General features: G+C 44.3%; 1 protein-coding gene across 4 annotated transcripts in view; it reads right to left on the bottom strand.

Annotated features, from left to right (window-relative positions):
- The window catches only part of BRD3 (bromodomain containing 3), a 44,519-nt gene extending 23,096 nt beyond the window's left edge, over positions 1–21,423 (bottom strand). For 3 of the 4 annotated variants that reach the window (XR_005106104.1, XM_037399509.1, XM_037399510.1), the window contains exons 1-3: positions 21,168–21,423; positions 3,035–3,351; positions 806–943 (exon numbers count right to left, since the gene is read on the bottom strand). Coding sequence is in view for 3 of the 4 variants with exons in the window: in XM_037399509.1 (XP_037255406.1) it covers positions 806–943; positions 3,035–3,235 (339 nt within the window). In the remaining variant the exon portion in view is untranslated. Of the gene's footprint in view, positions 1–805; positions 944–3,034; positions 3,352–5,784; positions 5,899–21,167 lie in introns of all 4 variants that reach the window. The other variant, XM_037399508.1, reaches the window with a different exon arrangement.
- Positions 21,424–21,659: the final 236 nt, after the last annotated feature.

Genomic DNA, 21,659 nt, shown 5'->3' with positions numbered 1-21,659 from the left:
TCTGTTCTGGCCTAGCATGCAATAAATACAGCATCTAAACATGCTGCATCCAGAGAGTTACCAGGACTTCCAGTAGGAGCCTGGTAACTAGCATCCTGTGCAACAGTGTGGAAGCAGCAAACTGGAACAGATGAGCTGTCCTTCCCTGCTTGCCAGCAGGTCCAAGAGAAGAGTGTAAACACATACTCTGCGGCCCAAACTAATTATTTTGTTTATTTCAGTTTGTTCTCCAGTATGGGTCAATGATGACAAACCACTGTAGAAAACACAATACAAAGAATAGAGGCTTTTAACAACCCAACATCAAACAAGCCAAACCCAAAATAATAACAAGCAATCTAAAGGTGTGCAAGTATGGACGAGACATTAGCAGAGAGCAGTTACACTTCCCGAACTGCTCTCTGCTGCTAAAAGATAGTATTTACTGCTAGACAGCTAGTGTTAACACATAGCACTAATACACCACAGAACAACTGCAAAGCACTGCATAAACTGTAGCTCATCTTAAAGAATTCCTAACTGAAAATAAAAGGAGTAAAAACTTGCTACATAACCCCAGAACAGAAATCTACCTATAATTAAAAGGCGCATTTGCCATTTTAACTAGTCTGGGGGAAGAAAGACACAGCACAAAGACAGCTTTGTGTATTTCAAGTAACATGGTTGCAATTAGTGGCATTTCAAATCCTTGCAAGGAGGGCCCGGAGCACAGCTGAGCTGGTCCTGTTCAAAACCTGCGCTGAAACAGTTGTAGGAGGGTCTTTCCTAGGCAGTGCCCCAGTTAAGGCTTGTCTGGGCTCTTTACCTTGTTATAAATGTAACAATTTGTAAACATGGTGTTGAAATCCTGCATACATTCACTGGCACTCCAGTAATAGTTATGTTCCAGGCGCTTCTTGATCGTCCCCATGTCCATGGGGTTTTTTATAATTTTGTGATAATCCTGTTGGAGAAACAGGAAAGGTGTTACATCTCCTGATATGTGGAGTGTTGTTCACATCTCCCTCTTAGTCCCAGCTTTCTCCTCATTCCCCCTCCCAAAAAACCACACCCCAAGTTTCTGTGGAAACTGTAAATACCACTTTTACTTCCATTTATTTTCTAATTTTTTAGCCTTTTAGTCTACCACTATTACGAACTAGACTAAAAGCACAAGAACTCCTTCCACAACCACCAATCTTCCCCAGCCCCGCCCCCCCCCCCCCCAAAAAAAACCCCACAACAAAACAAAAACAAAAATCCCCACACATACAAACGGCTACTTGGACATCACTTGCTTTTTATAAGGACAGCTGGACTGGGAAGGCACTACGAGTAACGTAAGGAGGAAAGCAGGCTTTGTGCTGGAGTGTGCTGCAGAATAGAAGGGTACCAAACTTGTCAGCTAGACTAACGCTGCAGTGATGCACTCATGGGACCAGAAGTCAGGACAGGAGAGCTCAGCACTAGTTTTGGCAGGGTGTGCAGCTTAATGGTGGACCAGCTGCAATCTGGGAAACAGCATTTTTCTCTCCCTTTTAAAAAGGCTGCCTCTGGCACTTACAGAATGTTATCAGTGCCAGTGCTCGCTAAGACTATGCTAAAAGTTTCAGTCTCTCTTTTAAGGGCATTTCAGGCCTCAAAAGGCTTCCACGTGTTAACCCAGTTTCTCCCTGAGGTGGTCTCAAGCATCCGTAGAGGCTGTGATTAGCCTGGAGACGCTCTAGGCATGCAAGGATATACACTGTAATTTTCTCATTCTGGAGAAGATCAGCAAGCCCTCTTGCTGCACATGCACACAAAGCCACATACGGCCACTAGTCACACTCTGAGCCCAAATCTCTCAAGCACGATCTGAGGCACCAGTATTTCCAGGCAAGTCATACTAGCCCAGAAAAAGCAATCCTGCTGGCTACTGGGCTTGTGCAGATTTAGGCCACACGTGAAAAACAACTATTCTTCCAACTGACTCCGCCTTTAAATTATCTGGTAACCTGCCCTAAAACCACTTAAAAATGCCTCACTGACAAACTAAATCCACAAAAGATGACATAAAGGAGCACAGACCTAGAGAAATATTATAGAGACATTAAGTGTTTTACTCTTTCAGCTAGCACTGTTAAATAGCACCCATCAACATCAGAGAGTTCAAAAGACTTCTGATCCAGTCCATAAAATTATGTTATAATCAGCAGTAACTGGAGCTCTCCTGACCTTAAATCCCAGAACCATGCAACCCTCTTGCTCAAGCAGCCAGTTACTGTGCAATGGGCTGCCCAGTGGAGCAGACAGCAGGGCAGTATCTGTATTTCAGTGGAGCAGAGGGGTACAGGTATGCCTCCACTGCTGAGTTGTCACACTTAACAGGACACCTTTGAAGAAGTGAAGAATGCGTTGCTTTGTTTCCTGGAAGAAAGCAGCTTAATAAACTTGGGTCATTTATGAGTAACTGGGCTGTATCTTGTACTACGTGGTCTGACAGAGACAGGGTGTGTGTGTGTGAGTGCGTCTGTACATACGTAACATCAGGCACAGGAGGCAGATGGGTAAATGTAACTGTTCTGTTCTTTCTGCTTCCAGTACAGCATTTGAAAAGATCTGGCTACAAAGTATCCTTGGTAATTAGCTTCTCCAGCCAAAAGCAACACACTTCCTCAACGCTGAAGTCGGTGGCTCCAGGGAAGTCTACCGAAAACACAAGTTACATTGAGCCCAATGCCAAATGCTCAGAAGAGCGTGGGCTTCAAGACTCTCAAATTGGACGGAGGTGGGACAAAGGGTGAAGACACATAAAAGTAAACAGAGGTAAGCTACAAATGAAGCACTACACTTCAGTTGCTCTAAGACAGCTTGCCTACTTGCTCTTCCCTCACGAAGAACCGAACCCGTTTTCTCCTCTCCAGCTCTGAACAATGTCATCCCATTCAGCAAGTCTAAAGGCATTCAAGGAAATTCCCAAAAGAACCTAGCCATTCTGATCCAGCGATCAGAAAACCAGTCTCACCAACACAAAGCTTTCTAAGAATAGAATACCAAGCAGATGATAGATACGTACTGGCAAATTCAATTTAATTGCATCAACAGGTTGGTAGAAAGGCCAAGCAAACTGATGCTTCCACAAGGTCTTTACCACAACATTTTGCATATATTGCAATTGGTTGGTCTTCCGGCCAGGCTTATTAGGATTAGTGACCTCTGGAGGCGGTGGATTCACAGGGCCCTGAGGAGCCTGGATTGCTGATGTGACTGTCGACATTTTCCTGCTCTTGCTCTCACTCGCTGTCACAGCGGCAGCAACTGGGGTATTTTCTTTCTTCCTTTATGCTCCCTGAATGGGACTGACATCCCATTTCCAGGGTCCAACCATACAACCTAAATCAAATGAGAGGAAGAGGACAGTGTGTAAATACAGATACTTAGTTGAAGTAGGCACATTAAGACACTTCTGCTGTTGACAGCGTTTGAACTCAGGCTCTTTACCCCATCTGCTTCATTCCCTGGAACACACTTCATCTTGATGATGTGCACAGTTCAAGACCCATGAGACAGTGGAACAGCAATTCCCCAATTCAAAGCCTGTAGAGAGCCAGTACATTTCACAGGGCTAGTTCTTGCTTTATCTAGCTCAGAGAGCATTTTTGTGCAATGAAAACACATGGCGTAGCATAAGAACATGGTTAGGGAATACATTTAGTGAGGAATGCAGAGACTCCCATGAACGCACTGACCCAAGCTAGTAAATCCACAGATTGCAGCTCCTTGTAAACTTAACCATGTTGTCTCTAGACCCATTTGGGCTGGCACTGAGTCAACTTTCAAGTCTCTACGCTGGTGCAATGGTTAGTCTAAAATCCCATAATCAAGAGCAGACAACAGCTGTCAGAGGACCTCAATCCAGAGAAATGAAAGAAGGGCAAAGAGAGGTGCTGTGCACAGTTGTGAATGAAAGGTGCCACCAGAAATATCCTAACTTGAAGTGATCTCCACTTTGAATCCCAAAAATGTCTATGTCCCTTACTACGCGCACCTGACTGGGCCCTCAGTTTAGCATGGAAGTCTCAAGATACAGGCTAGATATAAATAATTACTATTATTATACTTACATCCCATGACCTGGCTAAGCCAGCACTGTCATGCTCTCTCTTAAAGGCACATATGATATACAGAAGAAAATACAAACTGTATTATTGTATTCTTTGTTTCCCTCAGCAAAATGCAGGGGGAAAAATGGTCTAGCATAACTGTGTCTTGTATACCATATGGTAAACAGCTTTGCTATGTCATCTTTCATAAACATTTGATATTTCAATTCACATCAGGACTGCAGCTACTCTTCTCATGGCAAACAGACCACAATCACTTTCTAGAGGCAAATTATTTCAAATATGTTCAGAAAGCCACACAAATACTCTCACTGACATACGGTTCTCAGCTGTACAGTGAAACATGAGCAGAGACAGAAGCTGCAGTAGTACAGGAAGAGGAGAGCAAGACATCCTAGATAAAAACAAAAGACTTTTCTTTGATACATTCCCTAATTATCTCTACTGAGTATCCAAAAAAATCTAGAACATCAACTTACCCTCCGAGCTGCTGACTAGATGGCACAAAGTAAACACATACTTAATTTGGGGGAACTTTACAGAAACAGATGTGTACAAACAAACAGATCTGCAGCAGAGAGGGATGTTTAAAGTCTTCTCAGGCTTGCCCAGGTAGCAGGGGCATTTGTATTCTGGATGCCAGCTGCTGCCCCAGCAGCTCTGTAACTAGGAAAACACTCCAGCACCCCAGTGACGCTGTGGCATAGGGAAACACACGGTAAAGTAGCCGGTGTTGCGGGTGCCACAGCCATCAGGAGCACCCAGGTACTCCGGGTGCACCTTGCTGGGGACCATTTTGGCTTGGCTCACAGCTGTCCCTGGTTCCAGAAACCAGATCGGTTGTGTTTTCGTTTGGCTTCGGGGTTTTTATTTTGTTTGTTTGTTTTTTTAAAGAGTTAATTGTATAGTTTATTTTTCATAGTGCTTCTATCAAAAATGAAATTATTAAAAACCTAAACCAAATCTCTGCATATGTACATATGCTTATGTGTGCAAGGAACAGACAAGACCAGTTTTGACCCTGCCACCACCCATTCATGAGTCCCACTGTATGCCAAGGATGTAGAAAAAACAGAGGCAATAGTAAGACTTTCTTGTGCCATGTATATGGCACAAGTATAGATCCAGAATCAGGCCTCTGGTCCCTACTCTTTGATAACTCAGAGCAGCAGCAGAAATATCGCAAAATGTGATCTTCAGATCAAGGCGGGGAAATAGACAAAGTAGTAGAAAGAAAAAAAAAAACCAGATAATTAGGAAGTTTCACTCAGTCTCCTTCTGGGCAGCTCTCCGCGTAGATTTCAGATCCCAAGGCCTCTGAACAACATCCATCATCTGAGTGTACACAACGCTGACTGCAGGCCCCTGGCGACCACCACTGAAGCATTTTGTTTGCTGTCTTGATTAACAAACTGAATTCAATGCAAGGATTGATGGGAAACAAAACTCCCACGGAGAACACTTCCTACTGCTATAGAGCATTTCAGTCACAAGTTTGAAACTATGCAGTGTAACTTAAGTCTTCCCTTTAAATAACCTAAGGTTAAATACAATGATACTCTTTCCATTTGAATTCCCTGATGTCCTCCTACCTCGAGCTCCATTTAGTAATAATTTTTTAAAATTAATTTGTATTAAATCCCAGAACTCTTAAAAAAGACCCCAGCCCTAGCTCCTGCCTCTCCCAGACTCCCTCTCTGACCTTAACCAAGGCGTCCAGTATCTTCACACCACAGCTCCTCCTCATCTGTGCCACAGAGACAGCGATAGTTCCTTTCTGTCTTCATTTGCTCCACCCAGCCAGCTTGCAAACTCTCTGGGACATAGAATCATAGACTTGCTTAGGTTGGAAAAGACTTCTGTAGTTGTAGAGAGGCACTGCCTCTTCATGTGCACATTCAGACCATCAAGCTTGAACAAGGCTTGTACAGTCCACATAAGAGAAGCACGTAACAGTCATCAGTGACACAACTCAGAAAGGATTTTAATTAATAACATTACCAAAAGTAGGAGGGGCAGAATCAAGACAGCCAACTCAGCTAGTCCTCTGGCAGCTGATCCCCTTTTAATTTTTATGCTCCAACTCATTGGTTATTACAACCAAAAGTGGCTATGAACCCCAAACCTCTTAGCAGCACTGTCATTCAAATGCTGGATCCTGCAGCTGAAAGACAGGAATAGCTACCTGGGCTATCTCAGCAGCACTGGCAGGATCTGTTCCTGGCAGAAATACAGCTTTAATGTGCATGTGCCTCACTGCACCCTTTTAACCCTCAGTCCATCCAGCTTCCTCATCATTTGCTGGGGAAGCTGCTCTGATATCAGATCATTCCTTAATTTTTAAAACTAAAGATTTGTTTCTACATCCATTCTTTTACTTCTGAAGTTTAAAACTAATACCTTTTTAAAGAACATAAAAATCAGATTTTGAGGCATCAGGAAGCTGAGGGTACAAATACTTTGGAAATGTCCAAAGGGTATGACACTGAATTCAAAGAGGACACAGCCCTGCCTGAGAAATCTACTAGTTGTGAGACCTCATTTATCAAATGGGGAAAGTGATAAGCATGACCATCTGACATCTCAACTCACCACACAAATCATCTAACGGGACACTTGGGCTCACACACAAAAACTAAGCAAGCTTACACAGATTGTCCCATAACTACAAGCAGAATCAAAACACACACCTCTCGTTTAAGCACTTCAGCATTGCTGAAGTTGTGTTAGTATCAATCATTATTTAAATCACTAGGGATCCCAGTTGTGAACCAGAGTATCGCTGTACATGGACTGTACAAGCCTGGAATGAGGACTGCCAAAACCAGCCTTGGCACAGCACACCATGTGCACCTTCTATAAGGTTGGATTTTTTTTTAGCCCTGGAGTAACAATTTCTTAAATTTATTTTTAAATTGCTAGTTATTCTGTTACTTGAGCATTACAGGTCTGAGGAACAGAAAATGTTCTTCATTTTTCTGGCTGCAGTTTTGATATTACAAATTTAAGTATACCCTTTTGCTGTCATACATGAAGAGCGCATACTGCTTCCTGCACTGCACATTTCTCCTCCTTCTTGCTCATCCCAGTCTGAGACTATAATTAAAAGCAAAACCCAAACCCAAACTCAAATAAATCTTGCTTTTCTGGAGTTTAAGTCTGTCCTTTTGTGCTAAGTTGCAACCTCGGAGTGGCATCCAGTACAGCTATGGGGTTTGGCACATCCTTCAGTTAAACCAATCATCAAAAAAACCCAGCTAGGTTGGAAGGTTTGTTTAAGGTTTGTTTTTTTTTTTAAACTTTCTTTCATTGAGTTGCTTGCATGGGTCAGTCAGTGGAGAGACAGCTGGCATGGAGAAAATATGTTAATAATTCCCTGTACTAGCAGGATAACATTTTACTCGGCTGATGCAGCCCACAGACTGTCTGCAGTGGTGGAGACTATTTTAAAAGCAGCTATAAAGCCCCATGAAATGTGCACTGTGCCAGTAAGCCTGCTGCTTCAGCTAACGGTTCTGCCACTTCCTTTGGCAGCGCCGAAGATTTGACGGATGGCTCACTCCCTTGCTGCTGTTTGTGCAGTACAGGATGGTATTTGTTTTGATTGCAAAATTAGAATGTAGCAAGCTTTATATTAGCATGTGAGCTCAACAACTTTTTTTTTTCTTCCCCTTGCTATAGTATTTCTGCATGGTTACGTGGACACTGATCAAAAATTGGCACAATTCCAGCCCAGCCAGAAACAGCAACATAAATCTTCCCATCAGGGAAAATTATCAAGTTTAAGAGATGTTCCTTGACCTCATCTTTATCTCCACATTATTATTTACATTACAGTAGCACATGGAGGCTGTGCAGAGACCAAGGTCCCTCAGTACTTCACATTCTGCAGGCACACAGTAAGACCCCATTCCTACCTCAAAGAGCCGATGCTCACAACTCTGACATCATATCGTGTTGAAGTGACCTGCCCATGGCCACCCTGTGAGCTGGCGGCAGAGCCGAGAGCAGAGCCCTGAACCCCAGCTAGTGAAACTAGCCAGCGAGTAGGGAAACAGCACCTCTGAAGCAGCACTGCTCACAGGCATGAAATCCAGTGATAAGGCTCTTTGAAGGTAGGATGGAGCCAGCAGCCAGAACCATACTGAGATAGCAAGGCAGCTAGAGCAGTCATCTCCATGCTACTGCTCCAAGTATTACTCCCCTGCATACACTCCTTGCAACCACCAAAGCAGACACTTAGTCCCTTTTTCCCCCCAACAGCAGCAACAGTTGGAAGCTTGGTCAAATTTGCCATCTATGCTACTCCCCATCTCAGAGAAGCAGCAGGTCCATGATCATCTTGCCCAGACTTTCTTATAACTGCAGGAGAGGTTTAGCGCAGTACTACTACATCTCAACACAACCTTGAAGTCAGGTAAGATTATTAATTGAGGGTTGTACCCCTTTCATTCTATGGCTGTAGAAACTAAGGGCGACACCACCACTCCTCCAGGCTGCTCCGAAGGAAACAAAGCTGGTGGGTGTCTTCCTTTTCCTCCTACTCTGTCTTCCTTTCCTTTCACAGTCCTATATAGGAATTGAACTTCAGGCAGCTTTCACTACCTACTACTCCTTGATGTTCTCTTCAAACTCAAAGGATCTGCAATTAGAGACCAAGACTTGAGGACAGACGAGTTATTCTATTAGCCAGCACTGCCTTGGCAGACACATGCACGCTATCACAATATGATCACAATATGCCACCCCCTCAAGACCTGGGGATAAAGCTTTTGCACTTGGCTTCACTGCAAGAAGTAGGAATTTGGCTTGTGAGTGCCCCTATGGCACACTGCAGCTTTGCACTCTGGAAGTCCATTCAGCTGCCCCTGTTGTCTCCCAAGTCATTAATTCCACACATCAGAGATTTGCTTTTCATGCACATTACTTGGAGCACAGCCGCAGTAACATCCTGAGACTGGGAGATGCAACCGTGTCCTTAACTTACCCCTGCATGAGGGAGGGGAAAAGATCACAAAAGATTAAGTCAGTTCCTTGGCTTTTGACTTGGTTAGTTTAATGCTCATCAGATTATGCAGATGGATTTCCCACCCTTGGTCTCTCCTTGGCTGTTACAAGAGCAGGTGTTTCCTCAGTAAAGAAGCCTATGGGTTCATAACCAGCAGATAAGAATCAGCCAGAAGAAACTGGTAATTTCAAGGACCTTCATTTCTGATACATATTCAGTGCTCCCTCAAAATCACACAGCTCTGAGATGCCTCATGCCTTTAAGGTATCATGCCGTCAAACTTAGGGGTACCCAAAAATCACATTATCTTGACTACAAAAGCACTGGGGACCTCTATGAACAACACTCTAGGTACCTCAAATAAAATTAAGGTCTTCCTGATCTATAGGCCAGAGTATCTCTCTCCCCTAAGTTGCTAATGCCACAGAAAGCACCTTCCCATCAAGTCTAAGCAAGAATTTAGATACATTTCCCATACCTCCCGCAACACAAATCATATAGGGCTCAACTGCTTTCTAAAGGCTGCAGTTTCAAGTACAGGGAGTGATGTTTCAATGTTTCACACTATAACAAGCCCGTTTTCATAGCTCTGAATTTTCTTTTGATAAGAGTTTAAGTAACCAGCCTTGGTAATGGATTAGGTATGGTTGATCTTGTCTTGGATCAGGGAGAAGGACAGAATGACCTCTGGACATTTCTTCCAGCCCTGCTTTTTATGGTCCTCTGAAAACATGGAGGCAAATTTTAACTCAGATATACACTAGTTTTGCGCAAGCTCCTGAGTTACACACAGTTTTGTTAAGGCTAAAGGAGGAAGGAAAAGTGTGAGTGGTTAAAGAGCTTACTCTGTGTTTGATTCCTGACTGGAGGAGCTCAGCCAGCTTTAAGACCTGACTCTGCAGTAAGGATTGGACTGAGATTTCTGAAATAAAGGGAAATGCACTTGTGAAAAATCTTCCAGGAAGTACTTCAGCAAATTTACTGCGTGACCTATAATGAAAATGTTAACAAATGCTTAGCTGTAGGAGTTGAAATAAGCATCTATGAACAGGTTTCAGAGTACATAGAGCAGCTGATGGCTTACACATCAACACTCTGGGAAGGCAGAGTTAAATCAATAGGATGGGAATGGGTAGGTGCTTCACAGGAAAATGCCTCTCACAACAAGATACACCAATTATACCTTAATGGCAATGGAGAAGAAGCGTTGGGCTGTTTCAGCCTTCATTTTCGTAACAGATTTGGCAAAGAAAGTGTTTGAGATAATCACATGCCTGGGCAGAGTCTGCTCGTGCCATGTCTTCCTGGAGGGGAAAGGTGGAGACACAATGAAATTACCTTGCATGACCCACAGGGCTGAACCCACAACACCTTATCATCAGGGGAAGAGCCAGAGAGAAGCCAGACAGCAGGTACTCCAAGGTTTACAGAGAAAGCAAGAAGGTGAACCTGCTTCAGAGCATATGCTCTCTCTTACCTAGTGCACTGCAACACATTGAATGCTTATTTGGGAATTTCTAGCACTTGTTGGGGTTACTGCAGTCCCCCAAAAGCCCATGTGCAGCAGAAGCCCTGCAGCCTTGGACATTAGGCAAAAAGGAAATGCTGGTGGATAGCCACACACCATACAAGCTCCCAGCACATCAGGAGCCAAATGGGGGAGCAGGGGACCTAGGGGAGGCAGGAACTTGCCTGAAGGCACATTGGAAGGATGGTATAAACCACAACACAAACAGCAACTTAGATCTCCCTCTGTGATTCAGTAACCACTCCAAGCCCAATCCTGCAAAGTGCTAAGCAACTTTCCCCTCTTAGTAAGTTGCACAGTCTCTGTGGCTCAGTGCCTCGCCACAGGGTTCTGCAGGCTTATCACCTATAAGGCATAACTAATTGGTCAGTCAAGATAAATCTCTTTCTAAGGAAGGTTTGGGCAAAGACAGAAACAAACTCAAGCTGTCCACACTTTCTGGCCCCTCTACTTGTGTCAACTCCCTTGCCCTGCTGTCTATTAGGGAGAGATAAAATGACTGGAGGAGGATAAGTGCTAGTTATCTGGGGCTGGAGGGTCTAATTCAGACTCATCAGACTTGTAGGTGCTCCCATCATTGCAGTTACAATAGCTATGACAGCTGATCTAGTCAATGCTACCCAGTCCTGAAGATACAGCTTCTCACTGCAGGACTGCTGCAGAACATGATCCTAGCTAGAGAAGTCCCATTACACAAGCAGTAGGTGTGCAACAGCATTTCCTAGAATACCACAAAAAGAAACTGTAGCCTAGTCAAGAAAAATCTCCATGTTTACATGGAAGTTGGCCAAGAGGGGAAAAATGTTTGGTTATCCCAAACTCAAACCTTGCTGATGGGCACAGCAAAACTCTACAGACTTGGTCACAACTTCTTCAGACTGGCCAATTCCACAAATTCCGAACTGGCACAAATGCAGTCTGCTGGATGCCACCTTTGTTATTCCACCTCTCAATGTGTTATTAGAACTTTAAACTTCATAGATGGACAGAATCCACTGTTCCACCTCTATCCACCCTTGTTTATGCATTCAAATCCATGCTTTATACCAATCAGAACTACAACTGCATTTGCTCACTTGGGTTTGAACCACTGTCACCCTTTATTAACATTCTTCATGTCAGCATTTCCAACTGCTCTCTAAGTGGGAGACTGAAACATTGTGACAGGTTGATGCTCCTTCACTGTGAGCTTGCTTGTAACAGATCTCAGTGGCAGGGCATTTGTGGATTCCTGCTTGCCCAGCCATCAGGCAATACTGCCACAGCACACAAGCAGCAAAGGAGGAAAAAAAAAAATCTCACTTGCTGACAGCTACTAAGAAGAAACCATACATCTAAAAGTCCAGGAGCATCAGGTCCATCCCTGACACACCACCGAAGTGACAAGCAAGCAGGCTGAAGCTGTTCAATTATTTCAGTACTGGATGACTATGCTGAACAGCCTTAACCTAATACTTGCTTCAGCAGAAGTCAGCCTAGGGTTCCTTTTGCTCACTTTCCTTCAAGAAGCAAAACTGGTGGAAAGAAACAGGTACAAATACTACCGAGCAGATAAACTGGAAGAAGAAACAGGAGTTAACACATCCTCTGGGAGAAAGCAAACCAGAGAAAGTCAGGAAAAGAAAGGAAGAATTAACAGAGTGAGAAGATAGAAGTTAAAGCTTCCCATCTCATGCAGTTTGAGTGTGTGACTGACCACAGGCTGCTGTTAAAATGCTGCATCATACACACACTCTACTTTTCTGAAATATAGACTAGAGCAGAGGGGAAAAGCCACCCTGGTATGGTTCATCCAGGCTTGGTCACCGTTATTAACACCATACAGATACACACAGAAAGGATAACCACACACCAGACACTGTATGAGGACAGTACACATCATAGGAAATGCCAGCCTCTGCTCATGACCAAATACTGCAAGTGGGGTGGAGAGATGGAATAAAAGCTGGAGCCTGACTGATTGCTAGGGCAATGAATTGACAGGTTAAACACCTCAACATGTTTCATTAGGATGTGCCTAGACACTAACTGCAGTACGACCAAGAGGCTCTGCTGCCCTGACTAGGACAAAGCACAGTACAGCATGCACAGAATTTCTGTCCTAAGGAGCGCACAGTTTAGACAGGCCCGGAAAGAGGCACAATTTGGCAAGATGTAATGGTCTGAAAAACTAAAAATAAAAAAAAATCACAGCACAGGTCAGTACCATAACCTACTTCCTTCAAGGCTCTGTCTCCTAACTCCCCTCTGTTCATGTATTACTTTACAGCCTACCTTCTCCAAAGCATGACTTATCCAACAAATGATACTATTGCTAATTCATCCTGTGACTCCAGGAATCAGTTTTGTCAGTTTCAAGTCCACGAACCATACTTCAGTTAAATTATATTTAAAAAAAACCAAAAACCAACAACAAACAAACAAAAAACCACCACCCCATACTCTGGCAGTGACCCAAGTTTCAGATGATACATGCACAACAGAAGCATTCAGGTGCACCCTTTAAAGCATAACATGGCAACACCCACACAGGCTTCCCAACTCCTAATGGGATTATTGTACATCTACACCCTCACGGGGTTCTCTTTCTCTGCTTTTTAAAGGATGTGATCTGCACAGTTAAACATTTGTGTTCTGAAAAAAAGAGAGTCTGCCCTTCCCCTTTTTAATCAGCATATGGTGCTGTGTACTTTTGCAATACATGGAAAAAAAACCCCTCAAACTCACTCCTTTTGATTCAGCATATAGCAAACAAATTACACAGCCTTTCCACAACAGGTTTTGTCATGACTGTTTCTTTTTTCTGCACTCTGATTTCGAAGAGGAGAGATTATTGGACACTAAGCATTTTGAAGAAGAGAGCTCAAATACTTCCCTGCTGGGCAGAGCATCTCCAAGCTTCTGCTGCACCTGTAAAGAATTACAGAAGAGACAGCTACAAAAGAGCTTGCTGACACCTCAGCTCAGTTCTTGACACCCCATGCTGTAGGCTTGTCAGTTCCCCACTTGTAAAATGGGGATATGAATATTTCTAATACTATTTACAATTAAAGTCTTTTCCCATGTATTTATACATTAATTCCTTCTCAGTGTTATGATTATACCAAATTTAAAGGAAAAAAGCAAACACACAGAGGAACCTGTATTTACAAGGTGTTCAACTAACCATGACTCAGGCTTCTGGAAACAATGATCTTTATTAAGGACAACGCTCATAAGAAACTGCAAAGCTAAAATTTCCATCTGCCTTATCCCTTTCCCCATACTACAGTATTCTTTAAACATGTTTCTAAGAGATAGACCACAACACCCAAGAGGTCCTTCATGACACCTGCTAGGGAGGGGTGGGTTAGATACAGCCAAATTCCACTTCCAACTGAATTTAGGAGGCTACATGTAACAGGTAAATTACCTCCTCTTAATGAAACTAAGTACAAAAAGTATTCTAAGCAAAGTATAAAATATAGAGTCCTTGCAAACAACATTCAATTCCAACATATTACCTATTTAAAGGATTGTTTTCTGCTCTGTGTACTTAATAACCTACTCCGCAATTCTGCCTTATACCACCAGTACTGCACAGCCATATATCAGCATTATTAATATAATTCACAAGTGCTACAGATGTTATCCTTAGGGGCAGCTCCATGCAAACATCAACAGAGAAGACAGCCTTCTAATAGGCACAGATCCGTACGGTAACCTGTTAGAAGCATTTCACTGTACATAGCAGAACCATCAAAGTGATTCATTAGACAAAATACCTTTCTTCATCAATAGACCTCCCCTTGTGCACTTCTTGTGCTCCAACACTTTCTCCTACTCATTTTTTAAATTTATTTTTATATATCTAAATGACTAAATTTACTCTTTTGAAAAAGAACAGATTTGTTTTACAACGAAAAGTATTTCAAGTGTAGCAGGAACGGATGAGCTGCCACTGATTTAAATCATGTTCTGAGTTTGCAGCTATAGCACTGCAACTTTCCCATGCAAATATGATGATCAAGTCAGTTTAAGGGGATGAAAACAATGAAATGAAAGCGATTGAATTACCGTGACATAAATATACTCCTTGTTAGCTGAGCCACAGTAACGTTATACTTGGTAATGGGGCATAGTAAGTACACCCACCCACCAAGTTAATTATTGCAGCTGTGCCAAAATTAACTTGTTACACTGCAGTAGCCCTCCTGTTTACAACCACCACTCATTCCCTATGCACATTCCCCTAAACAGGTTGCACCAACTTAGTGTTATCTGTTTCCAAACCAATTTAAGCACCTTGTCTTTGAACAAGCATGCTGTCCCAGAATAACTCAATGTGTTAACTTAAAGCAAACATAGCCAAACAAGTGCAAAAGGCTGTATGCAGTCTACTATTTCAGATGAAAAGTGCCTCGCTGATTTTGCTAAGGTTGGGTACATCCATAAATTTGCTCAGCTATGCAAGGAAGTTACAGGTCAGCTGAGGTGTGAATAAACTGTGATACTTAAGCTGCTGTCGCTCCCTGAGGGGGCATCAAAGCAGTTTCCATTGCCTGAGTTTATACATCTGATTTAAACTTCCAAACACTCTGCGAGAAAGGGAAAAAATCGGGACCTTAAAAGTTTATTACCTCTCTCTACGCAGGCAGCAGAGGCTGCTAATTCAGGGGAAGAGGGGAAGGTGTTCCCTACAGCCAAACACACCTGAAGGAGGAAGACTGCTCCCTCCACAAACTGCTCAGGACAGATGGACAGGCTCCTTACAGGAGGAACTACGCTTCGCCACACAGCTCCTGCCAAGAGCACCCACAGCTTAGCTTCCTGCACAGCGGGGACAGGCAAGCACTAAGCCTCCCAAAGCTCCTGTGCATTGATCAAGTTCAAGTCAAAGGAAATAAAACCTTGACAGTGTGGACACAAGTATCCCAATTTATTCTCATGTGGCTTGCTCCTGCCCAGGAAAGGAACACTCTTCTGGCACACTGGTTGATCCATAACACTCACACTCAGACAAGCACTTACTCCAGCAGTAACTTGGGGGAGCGTATCCTCTTTCATGTGGCATCTTGAAGAGCTGCACTTCAATGCTATTTCACAGACCCTGAACAGAACTGTAGCACCAACAGAAAAGTTGCAAAAAGGCAATGGTTTCCAATAAGAAACAGCATTCTCCACTATACCCACACACAATTCTTGCACATGCAGTACAGAACACACATCTGCTCAGCGTATCGGTTTCACTATAGCACACAGTACAGCACAGTTACTAAACCAGCCTTGGTAAGCAAAAAGGCTGCTACGTCCTCTCCCAGCAAAACAGCTCTGTACTGCAAACTCTGCACTTGCTTACAGACAAACCTATTGACCACTGCAGTTTTAGGGAACAGATTTATCTTGGCATGGCCATATTGGTGGGATGCAAGAAAGCATGATCCCCAACCAGGCACCCTCCACAGCATTATGCAAGGACAAACTGAACAGTTGAAAATATGGTTACACAAGGAAAAAACGTGCATTTTCTTCAATACAGGTTGGGTTTGGTTGCAGCAGCTGAGCCAGCCACACAGTGTGTCTCTGCTCCTGTATCTACCTATGTCAGTGCATGAAGTCCTCTGGAAGAGTATCAGTGCGGCTGTGTCAGTGAAGAGCTCCAAGTGTTGGCTTCAAGAGTACAAAGGCTCTCAAGGCCAGGAAAGAAAATATGAATCCTTTTCTGTTTCTGCCTCTCTCTTTTTAATGGAAAGAGGAGCAAACAGGATCATTCCCAAAGCAGACCTGTGTCAATCAGAACTGAGTCTAAATCTCAAAGTTTGAGGCTAAATGGAATCAGTTCAGCCACAGTGTTTTGTTTCAGATTGTTCCCCCATGCACAGAAATTTCACCTCATATTGTCTTTGCTACACCTGTTACTGGTTGAGAGGATTTTGTTGGGGTTTCTTCCTCGTGGAGAGGAAAATGTCAAGCCCTGGTCTCAGCAAAGGAGAGAGGCAAATCTTTGCTTCTGCCCTGGTTATCCATGTTGCTGAAATACTTCCAGACATGATGGTGTCACCTTATCAGACTCTAGCTAGAAAGAGACTGAGGTCTGGAAAGGTGTGAAAGGAATCCAAAATAGAGGCAAGTGGAAGAATGGGAGAAGAAGTAGAATAATAGTAGAAAATAAATAGTAGAAAAAGCAACAAGTTACGGTGAATTTCCATACTGCTTTCCAGAAGAATTTAAATCCTTCCAATGCTGGCTTTAGCAACAAGCTGGTTAGTGTGCCCCAAAGAAAGTGGTTCACCTCCAAGAAGCACAAACGATTGACAAAACCACACTAATGTCACAGTCAGATACTGTGGAATGAAAACCTCGATGCACACATCCTTCCAAAATGTCCTGACAGCTCACTGAGCAGCACAGCAAACAATGGCTCCTTCCCAACTCCCAGAACTCTATTGCTTACAACGGTGTTCTGGGCTATTACTGGAGATTAATGTGTCAATTAAAAAACCCAAAACCAAACACCACCAACACACACAACAAAACAAAACATACATTTCATGGTAATGATTGGGAAACCCACTGCGGATTAATGAATTCTGCAAATTAGCAGAGAAGGAGCAACAAGGATTAAAGAGAAACAATCAACAACGCTGAGATGCAAAACACTCTTTGTTCATTTATTTAGCAAAGTATATTTCTGTCTGTGCTGAAAGCACCTGATAGCTTACCAAAGTAGACAGAGTAATATATTTTGTAAAAGTAATTAAGCCTTTGAAACATTAGACCTCACTACATCACTCAGCTACTGCCAAGGAGAGGGATTTGACTCCCAAGTTGTTTGTGCCATCAACAAGAGCTATCAGGCTCCCAGATTACTCCAGGGAGGAGTGAGATTCTAGGAGTGCAGTGGTGCTTGTCTGGAAACCCACAACCCACTGAACAAGTGCCTGCCCCCACCCCTAACTGAAAAGGTTAATATTAAACAACATCTTTCAAAATCTGTACCAATTAAAAGATGTGTCTGTAAAAATTACGGGAAGCCCCAGACTTCACCAAGGCAAACTGCTTTACATGTGTGTACTGCCTTCAGCTCACTGAGGCTCACTGGAGAAGAGACCGTCAGGTCAGTCAGGCAGGATCCCTGGCCTGCAGACGTGGTTTGGGGATACTAAGAAACTCCGTTAGACTCCCCACCATTTTAGATGACTGAAGGATAACATTTTTGAAACACAGTTTGCAACTCAGGAAAGAAGCATTTTGCAAGATTATTAAGAACTGCGATTTAAGTCATTGCACCCAGTACAGTTACAACAGCGCAAAGAAACAACTAGCTGTAAAGCCTACTGAAATACTTGCGCTTGCAGACGCTAACAAAACCAGCCTTCTTCAGAGACAGGATAGTCAAAGAGCACTGCTGGCCTAGCATGCTTACAGAGCTGGAACATCAGACTTCAGCATGCTTTTCTTCTAAGCATTTTTTAAATGACAAGAACTAAAGTTTTTGAAAACACCTCAGTGCTTAAATGACAGAGGATTTATTTCCAAAGGCAACAGAGCCTAGTTTTTACTTGAAGATAACGGAACTAACACTCCACAGGCAGTTTCAAGAACAAACCTCTGACACTTTACACTGCACATGCATTCCTTCTCAATTTAAACTCTGCATGCATAGGTCACTAAAACTAAAAAGCCTTTAACTGCAGCATCTACTGTCTCGGCACTGAGCACTATATAGGCAATGTGTATAGAAGACAGTATTACAATCAAGCTGTCATGGTTTAACCCTGGCCGGTAATTAAGTCCCATGCAGACACTCGCCACTCCCCCCTCACCCAGAGGGATGGGGAGGAGAATCGGAAAGGAATGTAAAACTCGAGGGTTGAGATAAGAACAATTTAGTAGTTGAAATAAAATTTAAAGAACAATAACAACAATAAAAGTTATAATGAAAAGGAGGGAGAGGGGGAAAGGAATGAAATCCAAAGGGAAGGGAGGAAAGAAACTAAGTGGTGCACAATACAACTGCTCACCACCCGATGACTGATGCCCAGCCGGTCCCTGAGCAACCCCCTTCAATCCCAGTTTCTATACTGGGCATGACGTCCCATGGTATGGAATACCTCTTTGGCTAGTTTGGGTCAGCTGACCCGGCTGTGTCCCCTCCCAACTTCTTGTGCCCCTCTAGCCTTCTCTATGGCAAGGCCTGTGAAACTAAGAAGTCCTTGACTTAATAGAAATATTAGGTAGCAAGAACTAAAAGCATCAGCGTGTTACACCAAAGCCAACACACAGCACTACACTAGCTACTAAGAAGAAAATTAACTCCACCCCAGCTGAAACCAGGACACAAGCTTAGGTTGAATACTGAATAAGACCGTTATCCTCTGCCCAATCCTTTTATTAAGCATTGTCTCAAAGCACTAAATGAACATGCATGAATGAGTATTTTTAACCAGTGTAGACTAAAGAGAAAGAAATACACAATCTCAGCATTTATTCCTTCCAAAAAGGAAGGCTTTGAGGTCAGGAGTTACTCCTGTTTCAGCAGGAGCTTCCCAGTGTATTATTAAAACCTCCCCAAACTTCTGTACTAACAAAATAAGACACACAGCAGCCTGCTAGCGCTGTGATCTGCAGATTAAGGGGCAGGACTTAGCATTTACAGTACACTCAAATGGTTGGGTAGTTGTAAGCAATACAGATCAGGTTGTTTTGCTTGTAAAGCAACCAGATCACTTTGGGGATTTGTTTGTTTTGATTGATGCATATTTATTCTGCACTTCTCATCCATATACTGCAGCACATATGGTAGTCACCAAGTCCTCTCCAATACCTTATCCCTGCGTGAATTAAAGACAAGAGTTGGAGCTTTCAACCTAAATTTCCAGTTTAATTTAGAGACACACCCTCAGCACACTCACAGATACCCAACACATTCAAAACACTAACAAGCATATTAAAAAAAAAAAAATGCTTCTCTATTCCCAGCAAGGAACACCAGGTGTGCTTTGCTAATTGCGTTACCCCCTAACCTACTATTTATTAGTGTCAGGGAACTTAAGATGTAAAAAAAAAATATATAAGTTCAAAGTATTAGCAAAGCCATCATATTTGCTCTTCCAAAAAAGTTTATTTTATAAACTTTCGATTCCTAAAGACATCAACAAAAAGGTATATCCACACTACGGAATCGTTACATAACATTTAGCATGAACCTTACAGAATGCATGCTCCTTGTTGCCAAAAGTAATTTCTGTAGGAAACACACTTCGTGTTAACACCCTGCAAGCCTGAACCATGTAGCTTAAAGACGCACACTTATCTTCGACCTAAACACTACAGCTTTGTTTGAAAGTGAAACCAAGCGGACTACAAATAATGCTCTGCCCAAGAGGTGCAAAACCCAAACAAGTCGTATCAAGGGAGGAAGCGTACAGCTGAGTTTTGAAGTTTCACATTTTATTATCGGTAGCATTATTTATAGCGACACTTCTATATAAAAATCTGTGATCTGCGTTTCTTTTTACACCTATAAAACACATCAAGTTTACGCAACGAACCCTCGGTTTCCATTTATTTGCAAAAGTTCGGTAAACAGCAGACATTGACACGAGCGAAGCAGCTGTATATACGCATATAGGCACATCTATGCATGCGGACGCGGACAAAACACGAAACGCGCACTTTTCAGCGCATCACAGGCAGCCCGCTCAGCCCTTTTCCCCGCTCGCAAGGCAGCGACCCAGGCGGCGGCGGGGGCAGCGGGAAATGGCCGGGAGCCCCGGGCGCTCGCCCAGGGCGCGGGGCCGCCGCCGAGCCCCGCTCCGCCGCCGCCGGGGAGCCGCGCACCGCCGGGAGCGGGGGCTTCCCGCTGCCTGCTCCCCCCCACACACCCCCGCTTTTTTTTTTTTTTTTTTAAAGCACTCCCCCCACCCCCTTTTTTTCTTTCTTTTTTCTTGTTTTTAAGGGCGCCTGCAGCCCTCTTTTTTTTTTCCTCGCCCCTAATTTTCCCCTTCAAAAGATGGCGGGCAGAGAGAGCGAGCGAGGGAAAGCTAGCGAGAGAGGGGGAAGAAGAAGAAAACCCGAAAAAAAAAAAAAAAAAAGGAAAGAAAGAAAACCCCTTCTGCGTGAGAGCGCGGGGCTCCGCGGGGCCGGGGCTGCGCCCGTCCGGGGCGTCTTCGGGCGCTCGGCGAGAAAGGGAGGGGGGAGCAGAAGATGGAGAAGAAGCGGCACAAGAAGAAGAAGAAGAAGAAAAGGGTGGGCAGGAGCGGCGGGGCCGGGAGGAAATCAATGGCCAGGCTGCAGCCAGCCCCGCCGCGCTTTGTTGCATTGTCGCGGCGCACAAAGGCTGCGGGGCCGCGGGGAGCGACGCGGGGCTCTCGCAAGAAGAAGGAGCAGAAGAAGAGAGGAGGGGAAGGAAAAAAAAAAAATAAATAATCAGCGTTGGCCTTTCCCAAGTGGGTTTTGCTTTCCTTCCCCTTCTTCCCCGGCCCCCCTCCCTCCAGAAACCATGGCCCAGTGCTAGCAATGCACACCCAAGCATCTAACAAATAAAGGGAAAGATTAAATAGATTACTTTGCCCCGGCAGCTCCAGCAACGTTTGCCTTATAGTCCCTCCAGTTGCTCTTCTTTTTATCCTCGGCAAGGCAGTATAATAGATGCACTACAGAGCACAAGAGCTCATGCGCCGGGGCGCAAGGCCATGTGGGGACGGTAGTCCCGGGCCCGGCCGGGGGAGAGGCGGCCGCTGGCCACCGGACTACAAGTCCCAGAAGCCGGCAGGTGTCCCCCCCCTCGGCTCCCCGCTCCCTCCCCGGACCGGCGGGCAGGGGAGAGAAACAGCAGGGGTGATGCCCCGGTCAGCGGGCGTCGGGGGCGGGCAAGCACGGCCCCCCGGCGGGAAAAACGCCCGGCGGGGTGCCGAGCGGTCGCGGGGCGATAAAACCCACCGGGGGGCGGCGGCTGGTGGGTCCCCCCGGGCAGACATTGCCGGGGAAAACCCCGGCTTCCCCCCTCCGCCCGCCGTCGCGCCTCTCGGGCTCTAAAGGCACAACAAGAGCCCTTAAA

The sequence above is a fragment of the Falco rusticolus genome, chromosome 9 (genome assembly GCF_015220075.1).
Source record: "Falco rusticolus isolate bFalRus1 chromosome 9, bFalRus1.pri, whole genome shotgun sequence".
Lineage (NCBI taxonomy): Eukaryota > Metazoa > Chordata > Aves > Falconiformes > Falconidae > Falco > Falco rusticolus.
The sequence above is the reverse complement of the archived record's forward strand: the minus strand, read 5'-3'. Positions and strand labels throughout refer to the sequence as shown.